We start from the raw sequence: 24,546 nt of genomic DNA, 5'->3' as shown, positions 1-24,546 counted from the left end.
GGTCTGTAGAAAATAGACTCGCTTGTCAAAGCAAAAATAAACGATTTTGAGAGAAAAGGCGAGCGGCTCTAGATGAGCAGGCTCTGGGCGATGATGGGGAGAAGAGCGCTGAGGGCTTCGAAACCATCAGCACCAAGGGTCATACTTTAATACTTATATGACCCGCGAGGCCGGAAGTCGCAGGTGCGACATGGTGCCCGGCCTCTTGCCAGGTACGCCCAGGTCCTTGCCCGCTCATGCCGCCTTCGTGGACAGGGGGGAACTGTTCGTTCCTCACTCGCTCCCCTGCAATCCTTCCCCTCTTTTAATTTTAATCTAATCTTGTAATTATCATTCAAATAAATTGTGTTAATAATGCCATATCTGGACTCTTACTACATAGGCCAATTGATATGGAAGACCAGGAACAGGGGAGGCCACACAAATAAACCTGTGTTTTGCAGCGGCGAAGCCGCCTTGGCCTCTAGTGTAGCGCAAAAACGCTGCGCTTGCGCTATAAAAAGTGGGCTGCGCTATTTTGTAGCGCTTTTTTCCACTTTTTTTTCTAGGGAGAATAAACTAGCCGTGAAAAGCGCGCTGCACTATTTTGTAGCGCTTCTTTACTTTTTTTTTTGGGGGGGGGGGGGGGGGGGCAGGATAGGTAAAGTACTCTTTCAGGTGATTCGTGCTATATGTAGAAGGAGAGAAAAAAACAATTTTTTTATTCTTTAATATATGTTTTTGTACTTTACTAGAGGTATATGGAAATGGAATATATCCAAGTTTATTAAAGCCTCAGAATCACAAAACAAAAATTCAAGGGTTTCCCCTACAAATATCCAAAAATTAAAAAAAAAAAAATCAAGGGTTTCCCCTCTACAACTTCCAGAAAAAAAACATAAAAGGTTTTTCCTCTACAAATGCCAAAACAACAAAAAAACATAATTTTACAACTATAACCTGCAACCAGCCACCTAACATCAGCAAGCTGATGCACCGTGGCCCACTGTCCATCCCTGTCTAGCAGGGTTAAAAAACAGTGAGAGGATGACCCCCAGCGTGCCGCATTGAAGGCATTATGCAAAGGGGGGCCAACGAGTTTAGCCCCTCAAACTGCGCAAGTGCAACAGCGGAGGGGGTGAGGACAAACTGCACGCTGGAAGTACAGCGGCAGAGGATGCCCTGGGGATTATCCAAACTCAAGGGCACCTCTTTTTATACACGTTCCAGTTCCCCCAGCAAACTCGCATTGGCTTCCTCGACTTGGCCCTGCATGCCAAGTGCATATCCTTGGCGACAATGCCACCGCCACGCCGCTGATGCATCTTTGACCCGCGCGGCAGTGACTTCATATGGATGTAAACTACACACCCGGACGAATCGGGCAAAGCTGCGGCGCCATGAGGGCGCCAGCTTGGCGTCACGGTGATAGGGGGTGGGGCGCCCAAGGCCAGGTGGCGTCAGGACCCACATCAGGTTGTTGTAAGCCACGCTGGGTGCCTTCGCGTCGCCCGTCCCGCAGGCCAACCCGTCGTGATGGTCGGGCAGGTGTCATTCCCTTGCGCTGCGGTGGCGCTGCCGACATGGGAGGTCCACATCAGGCAACAGTGGTGGGGTGAATATAACCAAACTAATTCCGGATTCGGAGAATCTACCTTAGCTATGTATTTGATCAGGAGGATCACCCCCAGCCATCGGCCATCCCGATTGGGTGCTTGCCCAGCCGAGCGGGTGCATACACCTCTGTACATTTTCCTCTTGCCCCCGGGGTTCATATTCATCCCGGGCAAGCTCCTTGTACCTGCTTGCCAAGGACCTCGGCAAGCAACTTGATACCCGCTCGTTGCAGGGGAGGGAGTCCCTTCCTTTATCTTTGCTTGCAAAGGATCTTGGTAAGCAGGTGCAAGGTACTACTTGCTCTGCCAACCAAACGGAGCGGTTACACCTTTGCATCCACTCGCCGGGCATGGATTCTCTTTGGCTTGCTCGGGAGGATTCCTCCTGAGCGTGCACATTCTCTGGCTTGCCAATATACTTGGCAAGCTGGAGTGTACCCACTTAGTAAGACCCAAAGATGACCTTTTGCTTGCCCTGAAAAATTCCCCTTCGGCGAGCGCCTTGTAACTGCTTGCCGAAGTTGTTTGCAAGCGGGCCCGGTAGAAATCATCTCTGGCAAGTGGTTACATGAACCTACAACTGGGGCTTCTTCCGCTTGCCTGGATGATTCTGAGGAAGATTCCTCCCAGTCCCCAGCAAGCAGTCAAAAGGTGTATGTACCCGCTTGCCAAAGGAGGCCTACTGCTTGGTGATCTCACATTGTAAGCTCTCGCCAATGAGGATATTTCCAGCAAACAGCTACAGTTCTTTTATGCCTGCTTGATATGTACCCGGCTGTCTTCTGATATGTTCTCCTGAGTCCTTGGCGGGAAACCAGCATCTCCTCACCAGCATGCCGGTGAGGAACCCCACTCGGTTACTTGGCTCTGAGGGCCGGTATATGGGCTCATCTTTCTGACCCAGTAGGTTGTACTTCCAAAAAAAATCGCTACCTCTAGCCGTAAAAAAATCGTAACGCGCCCAAAAGAAAAGCTTGAAAAAAGCAAACTAGCGGTACCGCACCACCGTTACCAGTAACGGTAGCGGTAACGCGCAAAAACACGATACGTTACCGTTACGATGCCGTTACTGGCATCGTAACTACCCGGTGTTGCATCAGGGGGTCGCCCCCAGGCCGCCAACCTGCCCCGCTCGCTGGAGTGGCGACACAGTGAGGCGTCCGGCCCCACAGCGCGGGCGAGCCGGCCGGTTGGCCACCTAATGACGCTGGCCATCGACCTCGCATGCCCGCCGTTTAAGGCCCGCGACCGCTCTGTACATGCGACAAAACATCCGAGGAAGGCTTGGAACAAAAATGCTCGCCATCTGCGGCGCTGAGAAGCGCATGACATAAGGCCGGCGGCGCTCTCAACGGGGTCCCTATCATGGGAACGCCGGAGAGCTTTCTGGCACTTCGAGCACACAACCAGCAACCAGCACGTTGGAATTGACGAAAACCTCGACGGCGAACCACTCGATGACTCTGTTGGATTCCTTATCTCAGGATCCCAATTGTCCTTCATGGTCCAGCCGCCCAATCCACTCCTCCAACTTTGCTGATCAATTTTTACAGCTATAATTTCATATATCTCTCATTCCAAATGGTTACTACCCATTCAAAGAAGAACCTTGTCTTATTCATGATTGAGTATTGCTGATTGAACTATACAGTTTATCAATTTAAAAAGCTTAAAATTTTTGTGACAGGTATTTAGTTCTTCACTGAGACAAATGTCATAGGAGTTTCTGAGCTGGGTACATGATTTTATAAAAAGTAATAAAATCATCTTTAATGTGAGCTACATCCTCAAGAAAATGGGTACTAAAGTTTTTCAAATTCCAATTGTGAAACCCTGGAAAGACAAATGATGCTTGTCAATTGTGGATAATGCAAGTTACAGTCAAACCTATCAAACCACATTCTTGTTTAAGGGAGTAACTCTCCAAACCCCACACTCATTTGGGTCCACCAAAATTAAATTTTGGTGTGTAGCTAGCTCTTGAAACCACATAACCTGCCTAACCACATAGCAAATTCTGTCCACAAGGGTTTGGGTTTTCAAGTGTTTGACTGTATTCATGCTTAAGGCATAGTTTTTGGCACCAAAGACAGATCAACCTGGATGAAAAATATCTCAAAACCCTCTGTAAATTCTTAATTCAAAAACATGGACACATGAACTACTGCCACAGAGTAAGGAGATGAGATGGGCACCTGGTCCCTGCAGCGGCGCAGCCACCTTTTCCTCTAGTGTTTTATTTAAACTAGACTTTTAGGGCGGCTTTGCCGCTGCTCGTCTCAGACTGTGCATTGAGATCAGGTTTAATTCAGACACTATTGCAAAGTCTCCCTCACAGCCACTGAAGAAATTTAATTTAATAAGTGAAACCATTTCATTTGGGGACATCAGATGATTTTGAAATAAACAATGAATCAGTGTTGAGGAAAAGTATACATAACAATGTTTCACAGCCCCATGTGGCTGCTAATGCAGTGCTTGATTGTTTGGACCAAAAGAATAGACCGACCTGATGAGCACACCTTTGCTGCGCCATAGAATGTTTGTTTGAGCAAAGGAGAGCCCGCAGGACAAGCAAGAAAGTCGCAAGTAATTGGGGTGCGCATACAGGAAGATTCTCTGTGGTTTGATTGATGTTGATCACTGGCAAGGTTGATTGTCTGGGGTCTTTGTCTTTGGCAGCCATAACTAAAAAAATTTAGAAGCAAAAACTCTGAAAGAACAGATGATGGGGGCAACAGACTGAGGAAGGGGAGGGAAGTAGAGCTTGAGGTACCAAACCACAGCGGGATGTATGAATTGGAGGAGCCAAGGGGTATTAGCAAAGCCAGCGGCCACCCTCTCCGGAGTCTCTTGCAGCGCACAGCAGAGGTCTTGGGATCCATCATATCCAAGACCTCGACTGTGGGCTATGCTGCCGCCTTGAAACAAATCAGAGCTGCTGCGCTATTGCGCTTTCACAGCAGAAAAGTGCATGCAGCGCAACTTTAGCGCCAAAAAGCTTTTTTCAGCTGCGCTGCACTATATTAGCTCAAAAGCGCAGCTTTTCCCGCTGCGCTTGCGCTTTTTCACCTGGGGAATAGCGCAAGTGAGCTACATTTAGCCGTAGCGCAGCGGTTTATGGCTGCGCTACAGCTTTTTGGGGCGGGCACGTAGCGGGCGCCCGCTGCGCTGCGCTAAAACGGGCGCTTTTTGTAGCGCAGCGCAGCCTTTCACCATTACTGCAGCCTTCGACTGGAAGGATTGCCTTCCAGTCGAAGGGGCTCTGCAGCCTCTTTGACTGGAAGGATTCCCTTCCGGTCGAAGGGGCTCTACAGCCTCTTCGACTGGAAGGATTGCCTTCCAGTCGAAGGGGCTCTGCAGCCTCTTTGACTGGAAGGATTCCCTTCCGGTCGAAGGGGCTCTACAGCCTCTTCGACTGGAAGGATTCCCTTCCGGTCGAAGGGGCTATACAGCCTCTTCGACTGGAAGCATTCCCTTCCGGTCAAAGGAGCTCTACAGCCTCTTTGACTGGAAGGATTCCCTTCCGGTTAAAGGGGCTCTACAGCTTCTTTGACCGGAAGTAAATCATTTCAGGCGAAGAGGCTCTACAGCCTATCTGACTGGAGGGAATCCCTTCCGGTCAAAAGGGCTGTAAACCCTACCAACTGGAAGGAAGACCTTCCAGTAGAAAAGAATATAAATAGGGCCTCCATTTTCACCAACGGCTTTCCCCCACGCTCCCCCACCTAGGCACTTTAAAGCCACAGGGGAGTGTCAAAGGCAATGGGGGCTTAGGGTACTGGTTAGCAGGATTCGCGCCAGCCCTACTGAGTTAAAACTCATGGTTTTTTTTTTGGTTTTGATGAGGGGAAACCCTTGAACCAAAGTTGAGTTACAGGTTTTAGTGAACTTAGATACGTGTTTATTTTTAGCAGTCTCAATGGAAATGAAATATATATTTTACTTAGATACTCATTTATTTTTAGCAGTCACATCACTCTTCTTTTTTCCAACCTGGAATTTGGGGTTGTCACAAGCCCCATCAATGAGCTTCTGAAAGTCTGAGAAGTCTCCCTCCATCCTAACCTTGTTGCGCAGCCACATATGGCTGCTAATGCAGCGCTTGATGGTTCTTATTGCCAGGCTTGACCGACCTGCTGAACAAACATTAGCTGCTCCTGAAAATGTACGCTTCACGGAAGCCAAGCTTGCGGGACAGGCAAGATAATCCCTCGCCAACGAAGCCATAACAGGGAAGTGCTGGGAGTTTTTCTGATGTCAAAAGTATATCAGCAACTTGAAGTGAAGAAGCCAAGCTAGAAGGTAGAATGCTTACTTTCCACCAAGCTAAAACATCTCCCTTTTTTTCCATTGGGAACATCCCACTATTATATTGTTTGAGCTCTGTGTTCAAGAAAGCCGCTTGTGAGACCTTTGAATAAAAATTGAACTCGTCTCCCGAATCTGAATTGGTGGCTTTGGAATTAAGCTGTGAAGTCTTGGGCAACACCAATGAAGATGGCGGCCAAAGCAATTTGATAATTTCCTTGTGTTCTTTGAAGGTTTCAGTAATAAGCTGTTTGACACGCGGGACATGTTTTTCAAGTCGTTTGGTAAACAGCATCATGCGCCATGCTGGGTGAAGGAAGGTTGCCAGTATTACCGCGAAGTCAAGATATTTCTTTGTGATGTGAATCATGGGCGCAAACATTGGCTCAAGTGGAGTTGAAGTTGCATCAGCTTCCTTGCGTTCTAAGTTTTCCAGTAAGTGTATGTACTTGTAGAGGACCATGGGCAATTTTGGGCCATCCCCCTCCATCCGCTTGGTCATCTCCAAGAAATCCTGGAAAAAGTTACATTGGGCATTGCTGAAGCGCCATTGCAAAAGATGAAAAACAAGAACAACTCACCTTTAAGACATTATTCAAAGAGTTTACGTTGTCCCATTCTTCCGAACATAGCGTGTAGGATTTGAAGAAGTGAGATTCTCTCAATTTTCCGGCGCACTTGTCATTCTCATTTTTCAAAAGTTGTTTGATAACCCGTCTGCCATTGTATGCACATTTCCAGCTGTTGTAAACAATATTCCATGTAATACCGTAGCCACCAATAAGCCCTCAACCCTTGTACCCAAGCCTCTTGGCCCAGAGGCCCCACTCCCCCCGTTTTTGTGAAGACAAGGCAATTCTTCTGCAAATATAGTCAATCTGATGCATAAAAAACTATCATAAAGTCAGTTGGCTGGAGAAGCATAGATTTAGAAAGGTTGTTTTTACCTTCTTCAAAGTGAATGCAATTCCCATTTGGTCACATTCCTCAAGCATGTCCTCATCGATTTCATTCTCCCAACCCGGCTCTTGGTGAGGGGCTTCAGCGTTGTCCGGGTCAACATCATCATACTTGTCTTTGGATTGATCTGCTGGTTGATTGGTTATCTTGGTGATCTCATTGGAGCTATCATTGCCCTCTTCCTTGGGAATGGAATATAAAACTGGAAAGGGTTTGTCGGCTTTTTTGGGTGTCACAATGGCCTTGGGTAGATTCAACGCCTTTAAACCAGCGCCAAGGATTAATGTGATGACGTGGCAGATCCCAGTTAGTTGAATCGTGAGCTTGGAAAATGCTGGAAACTGACTTTGCCATTGTGAAGTTATTACTTCCAGAGTTGGTTGTCTGGGCAAGGACGTGAAGAGACAAATGAAAAGTCAGGTTTGATTCTGTTTTAAGGAGGAAAATGATCAGACAAATAAAAGGATTAGAAGACTTATCTTATTGTGGACACCATGTTTTATAAGTACTTTGGCAAATGGAGCAGCCAAGTACTTACCATTATGATGCCACAAGATGTATTTGATTGCTAGGTGCTGGCAAACATAGGTCCAATTCATGTCAATATAGCAGCACATTATCCATAAGAACACCTTGTGGCTTCCCTTTGTGGTCCACACATTGGATACAAGGGAGATCTTCAAACCTGAAGTCTAAGAAAGAAAGAAAGATCTTTTAAATGAGAATGACATGAATCATTGTTTGATGATCAAGCAACTTACTTTGATCACATTGATGACCTGTGTTCTCTGTTTGAGGTAGAGTAGGTGGGCCTGCATTGCAGCCCAGATCCAAGAGTGAAGCTTTGAGTTGTGTGCAGCATAATCAAAACACACACAAAGGAGGAAGTCCTCAATACGGGGCCACAGGAGTGATTGGCGAACGATCCAGATGACAAGTAGTTTGTTGAGGGTTTTGTTATCAAATCGGCCTTTGGTGGTATAGGAAATGAGATTGCTAGTTGAAGCTGGTTGGCCCTTTGACTTTTCTTTCAACGCTTTGCCTGCCGTTGGGGGGAGGTGCACTCCGGCAGCAATTGCCTTTTCACGGCCTGGGCAAGCCGATTGGATTGAACCTTTATTGTTGGCACCATCGCGATGAGTTTTGAGGTTGTATGTTGAATGGCCCGACACCTTAAAACTGTTTGGGCACCACTGGCAGCAATATGCAGTAGAGTTTTCATCCTGTAATTGTAAGAAAATTAAACCAAAACAAATCAGTGACTAATTGACAAGAGATATGAATGAGAGTTTTTGATCCAACCTTACCTGGTCCTTCTCCAACCAGAAAGAAATATAAGCGCGGATGATCATACCCATCCTTATTTTTATTTTTGTCTTTTGAGATAGAACCTGATTGTGTTTGGCATCAGAGTTCTGATCCAAGTTGACCATTATGTTCTTACCAGTGCGGCTAGCAACCTGCTTTAGCCCAGAATCAGCCTGTGTCAAAAGAATTCAAATCAGGCAATTGTCAAAATGAATGGCCAGCATGATAATACGCAAGAACAGACCGGGGGCTTACATTACGGGGCTTGACCTGGTCTCTTAGTGGCGGCCTTTTTTGCCACCACAATTTCTGGTTCACTTCCGTTGTTGTCATCCTCTGGGACTGGGGCAGTTTTCTTGACCTTTGGCAGTTGAGGAACAAGGGCTCGCTGAGAATCACCTTGAGTAGGTACAAATCCGGGGTGAGAGCTTGGGGTGCGCATACGGGATGACTCTCGGCAGGTTGACTTGGTTTGTTCGCTTGGATTGCTGGTTGTATTTGGAGGGGTAGAAGGGGCATCTTGAGGGTGTCTGCCAGTCATATTCAAGCGTGGATTGGAGTGTGAACAGATATTAAGATGAAGTCAATAGATTGGTGAGGGAAGGAGGAAGTATGTATGTAGTACCGGCTCAGTCCACACCAACGCTGGCCAGGTGGATGGATGTGCTGGGTGGTGATATGTACAATCCTCCGGCGTGGCAGCGCAGCCCAGCGCAGCCGCCACCAAGGCAAGGACGGCTGCGCTCTTCTACCCTAAAAGCGCATGTAGCGCACTTGTAGCGGGGAAGAAGCGTCTTTTGCGCTGCGCTGCGCTATCATGTACCAAAAGCGCGGCTTTTTTTGCAGCGCCTGGGAGATACATTTAGCCGTAGCGCAGCAGTTTATGGCTGCGCTACAGCTTTTTGGGAGGTCCACGTAGCAGGTACCTGCTGCGCTGCGCTAAAACAGGCGCTTTTTGTAGCGCAGCGTAGCCTTTCACCGTTGCCTGTATAACATTGACATGTGGCATGTAACCCCCATATAACATATTTCCGCAACGGATAAACACAATGCAGATAAGTCAGTAACAAGTAACCCCATGTAAAATTGACAACAAGTAACCCATGTATCAAGCTTGTAAAAACTTGCTGTTGGCAAAGTAAATCCCCTGGAATGATGGCTGACAATATCACAGGCTCTGAATTAGTGTCACCACAGCCAACGGTGCAACAAATACTATACATGTATTTGTATATGGCATGTATTGTATTGTTTTGTATAGTGTATACATTGTATTTGTATTGTATTTTTTGTCCAATACAATACAATGTATTTTCTTCATCATGTATTGCCCACCCCAAATTTAATATTTTGTGGATTGGCTTGGTCAATATGCATTGTATTGGGTAACCAATGCAATACAAATACGCCAAGACATTTATTATTCAAAAATAAATACAATACAATGTATATGCCTGTACAATACATGTATTGCATTTGTTGCACCATTGCCACAGCTGTTGTTATGGCACCCAACACAGGTCACCCTTCAGGTTGCGGGAAACCCAATGGCACAAATAGGGTGCCATCAATAACCCCAATACAGGTGGAAACTGAATGCATGCCATGGTGGTCCCAGTATGACTCTGGTTCTAGGGTCCCTGTCACAACACTGTGGCGCCTGTACTGCTGGCACTGCATAAAATAGGAGGTTTCAAATGTGGCCAGATGCAACTTGTGTAAAATTTTGCAAGTCAGAATTCAAGTCAGATCTTGAACGCCTAGTTGCAAAAGTGCATGCAAGCCACATTTTACTTAGCCCCTGAAGCCTTCTTGAATGATTTTTTGCCAGTAGGTGTTCAAGAAAAGTCTTGAACACCAAGCTTAACAAAGCCTCCCAGCAACCATGAATAAAATACAATACATGTATCTGTATCTGCCTGTATTTGTATCTTTTTTGCACCCATTACTATGCATTTGTATCATATTCAAATACCATTACTATACAAATGTATTCAAACTTTGGAATCTTGTCACAAATACAGCCCAATACAAGATACTGTATTTTCACGTTTTTGATAGATTTTCTGAATACAGTCCACGTTGCACAAAAACAAGAAAATAAAGCTTTAATACTTTATTGATACAATACTATGGTATTGTATCTTCAGGCAGATACAATACATTTATATTTAAAATTTTATATTTTTCAACAGACACAATACACAATTATCTGAAGATACTGTATTGTATGGTATCTGTTTCACTGTTTCTCCAAGTGAGGCAGTCCCACAGGGTCTCTGTCTCACAGAGAGGCTCACCTGCAAAAACCATGGCCTCATGAGAGCCCTAGGAATATCAAACTTTTTTTTTTCCTTTTTTTCCTTTTTTGTAAAGCAGCTGTCAGCCTGCTGAGGATGCCCCTCTGGACTTAAGAAGTGCTTGTGAGTGTGCTTCTTCTGATGCAATTTAGGCCTTGTAGCTGCCAATATAAGTCCTGATCCTTGCGTTTGAAGTCTTCAAACACCAAGAAAAGCAACCCATATTGAGAGAAAAAAAATCATAAATACATATGCCTTTGTATCAAAAGCTGTTTCAATCTATTGAAAGGCAGTGGAATACTGCATTCTTACATCAGCTGAGCTGCATCTCAGAAAGAGACCTTTTTCCAACAGCTCTCCAGGCCATGAATCAAGAGCTATCCCCCTGTGACTGCCGCCATTTTGAAGAGGGGAAGCCCACCTTTGGACTGTTGTGGGCGGCAGGAGCCATTTCCTGTGGGAAGTGGGTTCTTTTGGGGCACAAAGTTGGCCACCTGCAAAAATCTTCAACTTTACATGGGGCTCTCACACCAAAAAACATGGATTGCATGCACATCCCTCCTTGACAGGAGATTGCACTTTGTGCAAGGCACTTCACGCCGCACCCAGCGGGCACAGGACTTGTGCTAAGTTTGCTTGGACACCAGCTTGCAAAAGTCCATGCAATTTGGACCCAACCACCTTTGAATCCCCCTAATTAGTGTTTAGAAAGTCTTGTCCAAGCAGTTATCAGACAGAGTTTGTCCACCAAGACTTATGGTATTCAAAATTACATAATATTTTTTCACATAAAATCATAAACTGCAATTTTGGCTGGGAGATGTCACTTTGAGTTTTATGCACACTTATGGTGTTCAAAGTTGGTTTGCATAATTTTATGCATGCATAAATCATAAAATCATAAAATCTTTTTTGCAGGGGATATGACTGTCTGATTATGTGATACAAAATTTCCTCACCAAAATATTTTTATGATTTTATGATTTATGCATGCATAAAATTATGCAAACCAACTTTGAACACCATAACTGACATCTCCCAGCCAAAATTGGTTTTATGATTTTATGTAAATAGTGACATATGCAATTTTGAATACCATAACTCATTGGACAAAATCAAAAATGTATGGGAATTGGGTAATGAATAAGTCATCCCCCCCCCCCCCCCCCCCCCCGAGCAGCAGGCCTCTGTCCAGTTTTCTTTCGTATCCCCTCCCCCTCGGCAGCAGCATTTATGATGGAGTGGCATCAGGTACCCGGCACCTGTTATTTTTTTTAACTGCTCTGTCAATTGGGGGTGTGGGCTTCTTCTTAATTGATGGTTAGATACGTTCTTTGACTAATGCAGATATCAGTAAGATTGTTGTGAGGATTATGAAGCTGACGACGATCACTTGATCTTTAGTCGAATCACGTTCTGTTATTATATTGCAGATCAGATCAGGGGGGGAAAAAAAACGAAAACCGAAAGAAAGTTAAATCAGCGTATGTCTTTACTTTGTCGGATTGTTGACTTTACTTAAGAAGAGCAAGAATGGATGTTCGGAGCAGTGGGGTGGTAAATCGATGAAAGAACAAACGAAAGCATTTAGTCCTAATATCCCCTTCATCACCCGTCCCGGTATCCAGATTAGTATTACCCAGCTTAGCATCCTGACAGATCGAGAGTTTCTGGTCCAAGCAGAACTGTTTCGTGCATGTTAAGCAAGGCTTGGACAGGTCCTTCGGTCTATATAGCGGCACAATCGTATAGTTGGTAAAGCACATGCACTTGCAAACTTTGGCGTAAGACCGTCGGAAGGTGAGAGTCAGTCATCATTTCTTTTCTCCTGGCTTCCATCGTCGCGAGTGATGTATAGACTGCTGCTAAGAAGAACGTTCTCACACGAGATATCAGCCGCGCCAAATGAGACCAACTATTTCGCACACAAATGAAGTGTTCGCGTAGACAACCAGTTTGAAGAAAGAAAGAACGGGAATAAAAATCCACAACCAGCATTAATACTATTACAAGCAGAGAAATTCGGGCATCAACCAGGGGCAGAAGAGGGCAAGACAAACGTGTGCTTACTTGAAGAAGGACAAATATCGAGGCCGATGTGAAGCGAAAAGAACGGGTAGAAGATGATGATGCGAAAGGGTTCATCGCTTCTTTGCTGGGATCGAATGAGGAAAGAGGCTCGAATTTGGCCAATCCCCGCCCCGCGGCTCGAAGCCCCGCGCTGAGACCATCCGCACCGGGCGCTAAGTTAGCCCGGATTAGGGCACTCTCGCTGGGACGCTTAAGTTTCAAGCCGGACCGTGTCGATCCGGCAGTATCCGTGTGACTGTCGGCTGCGAAACGGATCAAGGATACATCTCCAGAAACCCGGTATCCGATTGGATACCCAAGTATGCAGTAGGGACAAGATAGAGAAAAAGGGGGCCAAAACAGTTTTTTTTTTTTTCAACTTCGAATGTTCATAAAAAAAACATACAATGATGTCATTGACATTAGTGGAGGACTTCCTGTCCATCTAGCAACTATGATTTTTCCAGATTTTGCAGGGAAATCTGACACATCTAGATAGCCACATCTCACAGGCACAATGTGAATCCTCTCCCCCTTGCCAAAAGAAGGACTTGGGTTGCAAAGATGTATTTCTTATCGATCAAAAGAAAAGAAGAAAACAACAACAACAAAAAAGCTAATGAGATGTGTGATGATGGGGAGCAGAGAGAAAAGGATTCTATGGTGGGCTGGAAAGAGAGGAAGAAGTGCGGGTGTGCATTTTTGTGGGTTTTTGTGTGGAAGGTTAGTACGTATGTTCAACTATGTATAGCTATGTAAAATATCTACATATGTTTGTGATTTTTTTTTTTTTTTTTGGGGGGGAGGGGGGCAGGATGCCGTTGTAGAGTGACGTACACACACACACACATGTCAACCAACACAAGAGCACAGAATAGCCGATATACCCAAGGAAGACATTAAAATGAACGGTTTAAGGGGGAGGGCGAGTTTGGGGGAGATTAAGCTTTACCGAAGGCTCTGCGGATCCTACGGATCCGGTCGTCGAGGACGTCGGGGTTAGTTTTGAAGGCGACCAAGCCGGCGAGGGCGAGGGAGTAGCCAGCGAGTTGGATGAAGGTGACGGTGGAGCCGAGGAGGAAGACGGAGCCGAGGACGAGGAGGACGTCTTTGAGGACGCCGCTGAGGGTCAAGACGAGCGATGAGGCGGAGCCGATGAGGAAGACGACGGCGACGTTGAGCGCAAAGGCCACCGAGGCATTCGTGACGAGGATCAGCGGGCCAAGGGTGGTCAAGGCTTCCTTGAATGGCGCTGATCCCTCGTAGACCGGTATCAGGATCGCATTCAATGTCGCACAGACAGGCGCAAAGTAGTACAATCTATTGCGATCGTTTTTTGAGTCAGTTGGCTAGATTAGGGTTGGATAGAGTGAGTGAGTGAGGAAAGGGGGAGACAGACGAGACTAAGGGGTCCATCTTCATCCCGTGCAGGAGTTTTTGGATGGTGACCAGGCGAGTGGCTTCGAAGAGGATGCCGAGGGTTTGGAAGATGAAGCCGCTCATGGCGAATTCGAGTTCGCCGACGGAGGCGATGGCGACGCCGAGGGAGATGAGGAGGACGATGAGCATGGTGCGCTTGTTGGCCTTTTCGAGGCCCATGACGATCGAGATGGCGAGGACGGCGACAGAAGTAAAAGCCTTCAACCTATAAACAAAAAACAAACGCACGGTGTGAGTGTTACTGTGATGGTGGCGGTGTTTTTTTTTGTGAGATATACATTTGGATGAAGGAGACGCTGAGGGTGAGATAGGCCATGTTGCTGAAGATCAAGCTGGCGCTGAAGAGGGCGCCGATGGGCAGGATCGATCGGAGCCATCTGTCCCAGGTCATGGTGATCTGGGACAGGCCATCGAGGAGATGGGAGGTCTTGGCGAGGATGCGGGTGCCGATGGTGGCAAAGGTGAGGTGCCAGGTGGTGAGTGAGATGGGGTATCCGAAGTGGAGGTCTGAGAGGATGTATTTGTTGTAGATGATGACCGAGGAGGAGAGGGTGATCCAGATGCTGCAGACAGAGACAGAAGAGATGAGCCAGCTGCAGGATTGGGTTTGGTGTTTGTTTGGTGCACTGACCCGATGATGACCGCTGGATGGAGTGCCGGGGGTGGTTTGGAGGGTGGGGGATGGCTGAGGAGCGAGACTGAGGGCTGCAGGGCGTCGTCGTCGTTGGTGTCGTCGACATCGAAGACGGTGTGCGGCAGATGCTTCTCGTCTGCGGGGGCGGCTGGAGGGGAGTTTGCGGCCATCGTGGTTCGTCGTGGTTCGTGGTGGGTGTTCCAACTTCCGAGGGGCGGGCGGTCGTGAATTTGTAGGCCAGCGCAGGGGGACGCCAGCACACCCCAACCACCCCAAACACCACAACCACCAACGCCTTCTTCCATCAGACAAACTGTCTCGGCGTCCTGGAAACCGGTAGCAGACGACCCCACATGCTCAGCAAGGGCTATCCAGTCTCGGATTGGTCATCACATAGCTCATACCTGACTGGACGATAGAGAACCATCCGGCCAGTGTCCGGCCTAGAGCGCCAGCGCCCATAAGAAAATACAGGGCCACGATCTCAGCGGAAAGCAGCCACTGCAGAAAGGCTCGTGGACGCAGGGAAGATGCCACCACGAGGAAGGACTGAGCTGGCCCGGCCCCTGGGAGCTCAACAGTCTGACCGGCACCGGTCTCCCGGAGTATTCCGTGTATGAACCCAGCGCAATGGAGCCCACCATACAGCTCCCAAGCATCAACGCCACCCTCCTGGCCGGGGCGTCGGGCTTCGACGGGGATCCTCAAAATAGGGCCGCCGGAACCCTTCTTAAGAAGGAGTCATCCTATCCACAGGGGGCCTCCGCCGACAGCCACTGTCCGACGCTCAAGAGACCGTGATCCTCGGCCCAAACTCCACCTGCCGTTTTGCTTCCTCCGCGGCCGCGATTGGGAGTTAGCCCCGATTGCTGTTCTTTTTTGACCCCGGGTGGAGAGAATTGGAGCAAATACTCCACATTGGCAGCCAAAAACTGTTCTTGGTGCCGTCTGTGGACATCTACAAACTGTGCCACCAAGCTGCTTTATTTTTCAACTTACATAACCCATTTCCTGAGTTTGACTAATACTCATCCTGTTGGCTATTTTTGTACCTCAATAAATTGAAGCACGTGGTGTATGTAGTGGGGAAAGTTTAGAGCTCCAGGCCACAAGTTGTGTGGCGGTAAACGACAACATAAATGTGCATTATTTACTTCTTCCCTGGAATTTGCAACTCAACTGGACCCTAAGCCTTGCATTTAAATAGTGAAAAGAGTTTTTATCTGCCACAGCTTGCTGGCATAGTGGTATCGTTCTCCCACTTCAAGAGCCCCTGCGTAGACCTGAAGCACACATACGTTCCAAGATCAATTCCTCCTGCAGACAAGCTGCCCTACCCCACATAGAAAACCACTGCAGCCATGCAAAGCAGACCTGTTGTATGTCTCATGTACGCCCTTGCTGCGGCATGGACAGTGCTTGCACCACCCAACAAGTCAGTTTGTCCCGATTGTCTCAAGTTCCGTCGTGATGAAGTGCGCTTTGCAACCGACGGAAAGCATCTGAGGCCCACTGAAGGTCCAGACACAACAGACAGCTACGCGTGTGGTTGGCTGCAACACCAGAACTCCTCACTCTGTGAAAAACAAATTCTCTGCAAGCATTACTCCTGCATAGAATGCCAGCTTGGAATGATGGTGCCCATGGAGCGTTGCAGTCAACATGGAGTCAGTCAATATGTTGTAACTAGGTGGTCAAAATACTACAATCCTGTATGGAGGCAGGAAAATGGGTGGCCCCCACTTAAAGAAGGGCAAGGTCCATCATACTAGTAGATTGGATACACACATGTGAGGCACGCATGACCCCCCCCCCCGGAATTTTTTGTTTAGTAAATTGGGCCCTGCTTGTAGCGTGATAAATAATCTGTCTACACATATTTCACTTGAATTCACCACATTTATCACACTTGATTATAAAACTAATTAATTCACCATAGTTACAAAACTTGATTATAACACTGACTGAAAAATGGGGTCTTCATAGGGCAGACAATAAGATTGGTAAATTTGAAGTCAGTTTGCTGATGTTGTTGCTAGAATCTAAGGATATTGAATCCGAGTCCCCAAACATAAATGCCTTGGACTGGCCCCCCAATTCATGAACCACAAAGGAAAAGAGGCTGGGTTCAACCCCCTTAGCCTTCTGCAAGTGCAGGGGAACAGAGGGGGGCAGCAGTTGAGCTGGCATTTAAGCTGTGCCATTGAGCAGGGTCTGAGGTTTGAATTTGCTCATGTTTTTCCTCAACCACATTGCAATTGCAGCAGAGAGGCTTGTAATATGGGGATTTTCACACTGCACAAAAGCCAACAAGCGTGACGTGTTGGCGGAGGGTTAAAAATAGTCAGTTGGCCTGTGCAAGTGCAACAGGGGACTGAAATGGGGATTGCTTCTGGTCCTCTGGCCTCTTGCAAGTACAAGGATGGAGGGTTACAGAGGAGGCCAGTTCTACCTGCGCAGGCGCAACAGGGGAGCTGGGGCCTGGCAGTGATCACTCAGCAACAACCCGTTCTTATGCTCACCCTGGCCTGCCTATTTTCCTACTTATGAATCATCGCACAATTGTCCACAAATTTTTACCAGGAAGTTTCCACAACCTTCCTTCTGCTTTGAATTTGCACTCACAGGTTCAGGACATCTGGCTGATCAGCAAAGTATTTCACATTTTGACTTGATTGTATCTTCTGCTGATTTCTCCACTTTCAGTCCGTTGGCTCATGGTGAATCTCTTCCCCATGGGGTTTAATTAGGCCTCTTTTGAATGTGGTAGTGGCCATTTTCAGAGAAGGGTCAGGTTTTTGGTAATTTTCCTCTCCTATTTGGAAGTTATCAAGTAGATTTACCCTCTTTGGTTTGTTCATGTGATGCGGGGATTCCATGGCTATTTTTATTGCTTTAAGTAGAATGGTAATGGTGTTTCATCTCACTAGTGTCTTATTGTATACACTTTTGTATGAGGCTCTGAGAATACTTGGCTGATTTTGTGCCAAGAAGGCGGCCCCTTCCCTGAGGTTTGAATTTGGTCTTGTTTTTCCTCAACCACATTGCAATTGAAGCGGGGGAGGCTTGTAATAGGTGGATTTTCACACTGCACAAAAGCCAATTGCAAGCTTGACGTGCTGGCGGAGGGTTAAAAATAGTCAGTTGGCCTGTGCAAGTGCAACAGGGGACTGAAATGGGGATTGCTTCTGGTCCTCTGGCCTCTTGCAAGTACAAGGACGGAGGGTTACAGAGGAGGCCAGTTCTACCTGCGCAGGCGCAACAGGGGAGCTGGGGCCTGGCAGTGATCACTCAGCAACAACCCGTTCTTATGCTCACCCTGGCCTGCCTATTTTCCTACTTATGAATCATTGCACAATTGTCCACAAATTTTTACCAGGAAGTTTCCACAACCTTCCTTCTGCTTTGAATTTGCACTCACAGGTTCAGGACATCTGGCTGATCAGCAAAGTATTTCACATTTTGACTTGCTTGTATCTTCTGCTGATTTCTCCACTTTCAGTCCGTTGGCTCATGGTGAATCTCTTCCCCATGGGTTTTAATGAGGCCTCTTTTGAATGTGGTAGTGGCCATTTTCAGAGAAGGGTCAGGTTTTTGGTAATTTTCCTCTCCTATTTGGAAGTTATCAAGTAGATTTACCCTCTTTGGTTTGTTCATGTGATGCGGGGACTCCATGGCTATTTTTATTGCTTTGAGTAGAATGGTAATGGTGTTTCATCTCACTAGTGTCTTATTGTATACACTTTTGTATGAGGCTCTGAGAATACTTGGCTGATTTTGTGCCAAGAAGGCGGCCCCTTCCCTACAGGTAAATCATAATTTTTTGGGAGCCACTTGAAACACCAATGGGTTGGTCCAATTTTCCTGGGCTGTTCATTGGCCCTGTCTTGAGAGGTTTGTGGTCTGTTTTCAAAATTTTCAATACTTAGATGAAACCTTGCTTCAATTACAAATAGTCCTCTTGACAGCAGATAACCAAAAAAACCTCTGGCATTCTGATTATTGGCTGCACTTGTCAAGCCAAAACCTGAGCTAGTATGTGCCAAGTTTTTCTTACAAAACAAATGTGATACTTTCATTGTCTGCTTGCAAAATGAGTACTCATAATATTAACATGCAAGATAGAAGATAGTTTAATCCACAAACTGTAAGCCGGGTGGGGGCATAGGGAGCTCCTGGTGGTTATTTGGCCTTAGCAAGCTGTTAAATGAGATTATTTTTATGGTGCTGCATTGGGAGTTTATTTCCAACAGGGAACGTTGGGGTTTTGGAATGACCTTTCCAGGGTGGTTTGGGGTGGTGCCCAGGGTGGCGGCAGCATAGCTGCATTGGACTCTAGTTTTTGTAAGGTCAGCCTTTTTGCACACAGTGACTTACAGTGGGTTTCTAAACTACTTTCATTCAGTAGTTTAGTGTAGCTTAGTGGAGCTACACTACTGCTGACAGGTTTTTCCGGTCACATGGGTTGTTTAGTCATCAAGAGTGCATAATCTGTTAAATGACCAGTTGAACTGTTCATTGTGAGATTGCACATACTCTCAATGGCCTTTTGACCAGTCATCCAGAAGTTTTATACTCCTTCTCATTGAATGCTGGATGGGTCATCCAGAAGGTGTATACTCCTCAATGACTGGTCAACCAAACATTTTTGTGTGTGGGATGGTACACACAGAGCTAGCTTTCATTTTGTGGCTCTGCAGCGTGTGGATACCCTCATGGTATTTTATGATCAAGGTGGCAGACATCAAGATCCTAGGTTTTGCCTTTGTTGTGGACTCAGCTTTGGTGGACCCCTAGATTCAAGGTTCAGCTCCAACTCTGAATCTGTTCCTTTTCCCATCTCTTTTCTTATTTATTTTATTTTGTTTTCTTCCTGTGCACATTGGAGAGGTTATGTATGTGGAAAATTGGAGTAGCTCAGTTACGCCAAGGTGTGATTGGAGAAGGATTGGGATATATAGGCTTGGAGGTGTTGGGAGGAACACCAAAGATGGTCAATAAAATTTGAGGATTGGAAAAACGACTCCTGTTTATTGAGAAAACAACTCCCATCCGTCGCCGCAAACAAGTCCCATCCGTCGCCGCAAACAAGTCCCAACCAGCTCGGGACGTTGGCCCAGGCCTTTTTTTGGGAGTTGTTCTCCTAAACCAAATTTTTACTTGGGAGTTGTTGCTACTAATTTTTTATCTTTTTTTAGAGGGTTGGAACCTCCTGTTCATTGATATACTCAATGGCTGGGAGGATCCCCTCCTGTTCATTGATGAGCTTGCTGACTGTGGGAATCCCTCCCGGTCAGTCAGTGTATTGCTGACCATGAGGATTTCTCATGGGCAGTGAGTATATCAGAGCAGTGTGGTGATCAACCTTGTGGAGGCCATCTCAGGATCCAAAATTCAGCTAAACTCTCAGTCAGTCACACCTCAAGAAACCTCAAGATTCATCAGCGCGGCGCATGCGCAAGGCTCAAGACGTTTCAGGACTCCTTCCTGCACGCATGGCGGCGCGTAAGTGTGGCTATGGTTCTCTTCCTTGCTTTTTGTTTTCTTTTTCCCTTATTTTTCTGTTTCTTGTTTTTTTTCCTTTTCCTTTTCATATATGCGCGCTGTTTGGATGGAGCTGTATGTGGTGGGTGGGTTTTTTTTTTTTTTTTTTTTTTTTTTGAGATTTTGTCTTTCCTTCTTTCTGTTTTGTCTCTTGTTGTTGTTGTGCGCGCAAGGGCGCGCGGGTGTATGATGACCTGTTCGGCAGCATATCACAAACCCCAGAGTCTGAGTTCAGCTTGAACTCAGATGATGGGGCGGCATGGGACTTTTTCTGAACCTTCTTGGATCACTCATCAGATTCAAATATAAAGATTCCAAAGTTTATTGATCACATCTTCCCGCAAGGCTTCTGAGTCATTTCAAGCTCTCAGCCCCGCACTGATTCCCTTACCCAAGTCCTTGTTTTGATCACATCTGATCCGGCCCTTCTTTGCTGGACCCTTTTCCTTCTCAGATCTCCAAACAACAAACTACCACTGACAGGAATCTACTTCCCATTGTCTCTCAACAAATCCCCCTCCAACTTCCGCCATCACTCAATTCCTCACCTCTTTTCCAGACCATTGCAAAGGCAGTGCATCAAAGCACATTCCCTTCCAGTAACTGCCAACGGCCCAGCACCGGTCAGAGCTCCACAGCGGGTACCCGCCCCTGCATACGGGTACCTGGGTACTTGCCCTCACAGGTCACTGTGAGTGTGAATGTTGAGAAGTTGAAAAATTCAGACAGGTACCAGTGTGCAAGAGGCCATCTATAAACTACGCCACACCAACACTTTGTTTACCTTAGCTGGAGCCTGGAACACTGTTGTTCCTACAATTGGATATTAGTCTTCCCAGGATGTAATTGCTCCGTTTAGTCAATTTTTTTTCAGCTTGATGAGTTCTGCTGCTTTTTTACATTGCTGGCTGTATTCATTTCACATGGATTCAATCCACTTTTTTCAAGTGATTGGGTTTGTACTCTTTCGATTACATGAATGTGCACTCCAATTTTTGCTTTGCTTACCATGTTCCGCAGCTGATTTATATCCCGGCAGCGTTATGAGATCACGGTCATTCACCTAGGCGTGTATTCTCACAAATTTCTGGTCTGAGAAGAGAAAGATGGAGTCAGGGATCTGGGCCTTTTGGGTGTTGTGGATCCTAAGAGCAAATCCACCGCGGGCAACAAACTGGGTTTCTATCCCAAATTTGGAGCTATAAACCTTGGGAGGGACTGGTTTGCTACTCTTGGAGCCTCAATGCCTCCTGTGTCACCTCCCCCTTTGAGATGAAATCCATGGGAAATTCAGTGTTAATCATGTGAATTCCACATGAAACTCACTATCCCACCAGCAAACAGATTGACACTAGTTACATCTAGTCTTTTTACCTCCGCATATTAGCTCCCCCTGCTGGATGGCACTGGATTCTAACCAACATCAGCCCAATTTCAAAAAAATGTCTTACAAGGATCTAATCAAACCTCTGCATGAGTTAAAAGATGGCACTCAACAAGTGCTGACAAAACTCCTGTGGTGTTTTTTTTTATCTCCATCCAAACACAAACTACTGCTTCACAGTCAGAAAGATGAGGAATTTATTGAATTTCTGCAAGCATGGTCTCCTTTGGGGAATCTGTGTAGTTATAAGAAGGAGCCTTTTTTTTGTTAAGGAATCCCAACCCCAGGTATAGAATTGGAGAAAACCCACTTAAAATTTGGAGGACTTCCCATTGGTTCTACCTCCCCTGCCAAAGTTAGAACCAAAGGGAGGTCATTGGTTCCAAAATATCCTACAAAACTGGCCCTCAAAAATTAGTTCTTGAAGCTGTCCCTAGAAATTGAGAAAAGAGTCTAATTGGCATCCACCAATTTTGCAAGTCAACTCTCCAAACCATGGGAGTTGAGCATTTCATTATCAAATTTGACTTGTTTCCTGATTTTGGATCTAGTCTCACTCATGCTGTTGGCTATTTCCATCTCCTTGGAACAATTCAAGTAAATGGGGCAAAGTTCTAGTTTCAAGGTTACAAGTTCTGTAGTCAAAACCATATGAGTTGCATTTACTTCTTTTTTGGAAGTGGCAAATTGAATAAACCTCCAACCTTCCATTTAAATAGTACAAAGAGCTTTGATCTGCCACAGCTTGCTGGCATAATGGTATCATTGTACCACTGCAAGAGCCCCTGCGTTGACTAGAAGCACCCATAAGTTGAAAGTTCAAATCCTCCTTCAGACAAGCTACATACTCCACCCCCATACTAGACTGCTGCAACCATGCGAAGGACAGCTGTCATACGTTTCGTGTTTGGCCTCGCCGCGGCCTGTTCAGTTCTGGCAGTACCCGACGCGCTCGTTTGTCCCGACTGCAGAAAGTTTCTTGAAACAGGATATGCATCTCGCAACAAAGACCTCATAAAAACTCAAGGCACGCCAGAACAAACAGAATCATGGCACGAATGTGGTTGGCTCCGAGAGCAGGACGCGTCACTCTGTGAAGTTTCACTTTGCTGTCAGCATTACGGTTGCAGAAGATGTGGACTCGGCATGATGATCCCCACACATGGTTGTGGCAGTCACGAAATCCCTTCCCGCATTGTAAATCGGTGGTCAAAATACTACAACCCCCAGTGGAGGCAAGAGAACGGATGGCCCCCACTGAAAGACGGAGAAGGCCCGTCATACTAGTTGCCATTTCCAGAGTCAACGTCAATGTTCTCATGAAACAAGCATAGGGGATACAACCATGTGGCGCACACATGACCCCACCCCCGGAATTTTTTTTGCTGGATCAAAACCAATGTTAGGTCCCGTTTTGTGCGTGATAAACAATCTGTTTTTGTGTGAGTGGTATCTTTTCCCGGCTCCCTGGAAAGTCGAGATCTGGGGCGCAGCTCGGGGTGCGGGTGCGGGGCGGGCGCACTTTGACGCGCTCGCAGTTTAACCTTGGCACCGGTAATTCACTTCATCTCCTCTGTCCTCTCAATTGTCCTTTTTTTCTTCTGGAAACCGAGGGATCCGATCTCTGATGATTGCGGAGCCTTAATTCCACGCAGGGACGGAACAGGCTGCGCAGGGATCAGTGAATGCCACAGAAGAAAAAGGCGGCCGGGGAGGAGATATGTATAAAGGCTCGGAAACTGCACGGTACAGTCCGGCGGCGGTCAGCTCTCCACGCGTCGATCCCGGTATCCAATCTCGGTGAATTGCTAAGCATAGTTGACTAACCTGCACGGTACAGTCCGGCGGCGGTCAGCTCTCCACGCGTCGATCCCGGTATCCAATCTCGGTGAGGAAAGAGAGAGGATCCCGGGCGTGCAAGAGCTGGACTGTACGTGCCCGGCAGTGACAGGGTTAGGGTTTGGACCTGTCACTGACGGAAGCTAAAACATCTATGTACATATGATCTAAGTACATAGATAACCACCAAAGTTTGCCATCGTGCATCCTGAACTCTAACAATATGTATGCATTCGCGTCGGGGGGCGGGATGTAGGACAAACACTTCAAACCAGCATATAATAACGAGCATGGAATTGCGGAGGGATGTAAATATTTGTGTATGTTCCGTTGATGATCATGAATACATAAGGACATGGTGGGCGCGGCGGATATGCGAGCCGGAGCAGGACAAACATTGTAGGGCATGACATCATTTGTAGGAGTCCAATTTGTTCGGCGCTTGTGCTCCGGATATGTTGATATATACGATGATCGTCATGAGGTTCGACAGATCTACTTCGGCCGGATGGCCAGTCGCTCGCTGCCTTTTGGTTTGTGTCTGCTTGCTTCCGGAGGTGGTGGTCTCTGGGCTCGAGCATTTCCCGGGAGGGGTGTCTAGTTGTCGTCAGAGACTTGCAAACAAGACCAGCCCTCCAGTTTCGTACCAACCCGCAGCTTCTAAGCGCTGCAAACGTCCACGGATATTTAGTCCGCGCGCTAAGAGTAAAAGACTCGACCGGCCGGTTGCCTCGACAAATCGGCGGAAAAAAATGGATCCTTTGGGTGGTCGGCGTGGAGGAGGCTGCGATTTGTGACCGGATTGGAGCGATCTCAAGTGCTTGGTTAGAGACTCGGATGGATGAGTGGATTAGGGATGAATATAAAGCAACCGTTGTCTGGCCCATGCCTCCCTTAGCCTCCACCCCACAAACAGACAAACACCGACAAAAAAAAACTGGATACCCTTGCTACATCGCTATTTCCTCCCGGCCCCAAGCTATCCGTTGAGTCTCTGCTGTATCTGTATATAAGGGTTCTAATTTTCTCTTACCGGCTTTTTGCCATCTCATCTGCCTCTCTCCACTCCTATTCAACGCTCTTAGCAGGCCTGCCTCTATCGCCCCCATTCCAAGCACAGACACACATCACTCAGAACAGCCAACGGTTTTCCTGATAGCC

General features: G+C 46.8%; 4 protein-coding genes across 4 annotated transcripts in view; 1 reads left to right on the top strand and 3 right to left on the bottom strand.

Annotated features, from left to right (window-relative positions):
• The window catches only part of PtA15_9A315 (uncharacterized protein), a gene marked incomplete at both ends in the record, with an annotated part of 31,187 nt that extends 22,680 nt beyond the window's left edge, over positions 1–8,507 (bottom strand). The window contains 2 exons of the mRNA XM_053172512.1: positions 8,311–8,347; positions 8,430–8,507. Of these exons, the coding sequence (XP_053023745.1) occupies positions 8,311–8,347; positions 8,430–8,507 (115 nt within the window). The remainder of the gene's footprint in view (positions 1–8,310; positions 8,348–8,429) is intronic.
• Positions 8,508–11,795: 3,288 nt separating this feature from the next.
• PtA15_9A314 (uncharacterized protein) lies at positions 11,796–12,619 on the bottom strand (the record flags this gene model as incomplete). Its single annotated transcript, XM_053172511.1, has 4 exons — positions 11,796–11,890; positions 12,054–12,251; positions 12,359–12,389; positions 12,545–12,619. 4 exons carry the CDS (start codon positions 12,617–12,619, stop codon positions 11,796–11,798), a joined length of 399 nt encoding a protein of 132 aa, XP_053023744.1.
• An 866-nt stretch (positions 12,620–13,485) lies between these two features.
• PtA15_9A313 (uncharacterized protein) lies at positions 13,486–14,788 on the bottom strand (the record flags this gene model as incomplete). The annotated part of the gene is made up of 5 exons (XM_053172510.1): positions 13,486–13,864; positions 13,944–14,189; positions 14,263–14,547; positions 14,616–14,689; positions 14,732–14,788. The coding sequence occupies 5 exons, from the start codon at positions 14,786–14,788 to the stop codon at positions 13,486–13,488; spliced, it is 1,041 nt and encodes a 346-aa protein (XP_053023743.1).
• Positions 14,789–14,971: 183 nt separating this feature from the next.
• Positions 14,972–15,419, top strand: PtA15_9A312 (uncharacterized protein; the record flags this gene model as incomplete). The annotated part of the gene is made up of 2 exons (XM_053172509.1): positions 14,972–14,992; positions 15,066–15,419. 2 exons carry the CDS (start codon positions 14,972–14,974, stop codon positions 15,417–15,419), a joined length of 375 nt encoding a protein of 124 aa, XP_053023742.1.
• Between the last annotated feature and the right edge of the window lie 9,127 nt (positions 15,420–24,546).

This window comes from Puccinia triticina, chromosome 9A (genome assembly GCF_026914185.1).
Source record: "Puccinia triticina chromosome 9A, complete sequence".
NCBI lineage: Eukaryota > Fungi > Basidiomycota > Pucciniomycetes > Pucciniales > Pucciniaceae > Puccinia > Puccinia triticina.
Note: the sequence above shows the minus strand (reverse complement) of the source record. Positions and strands in the feature narration are given on the sequence as shown.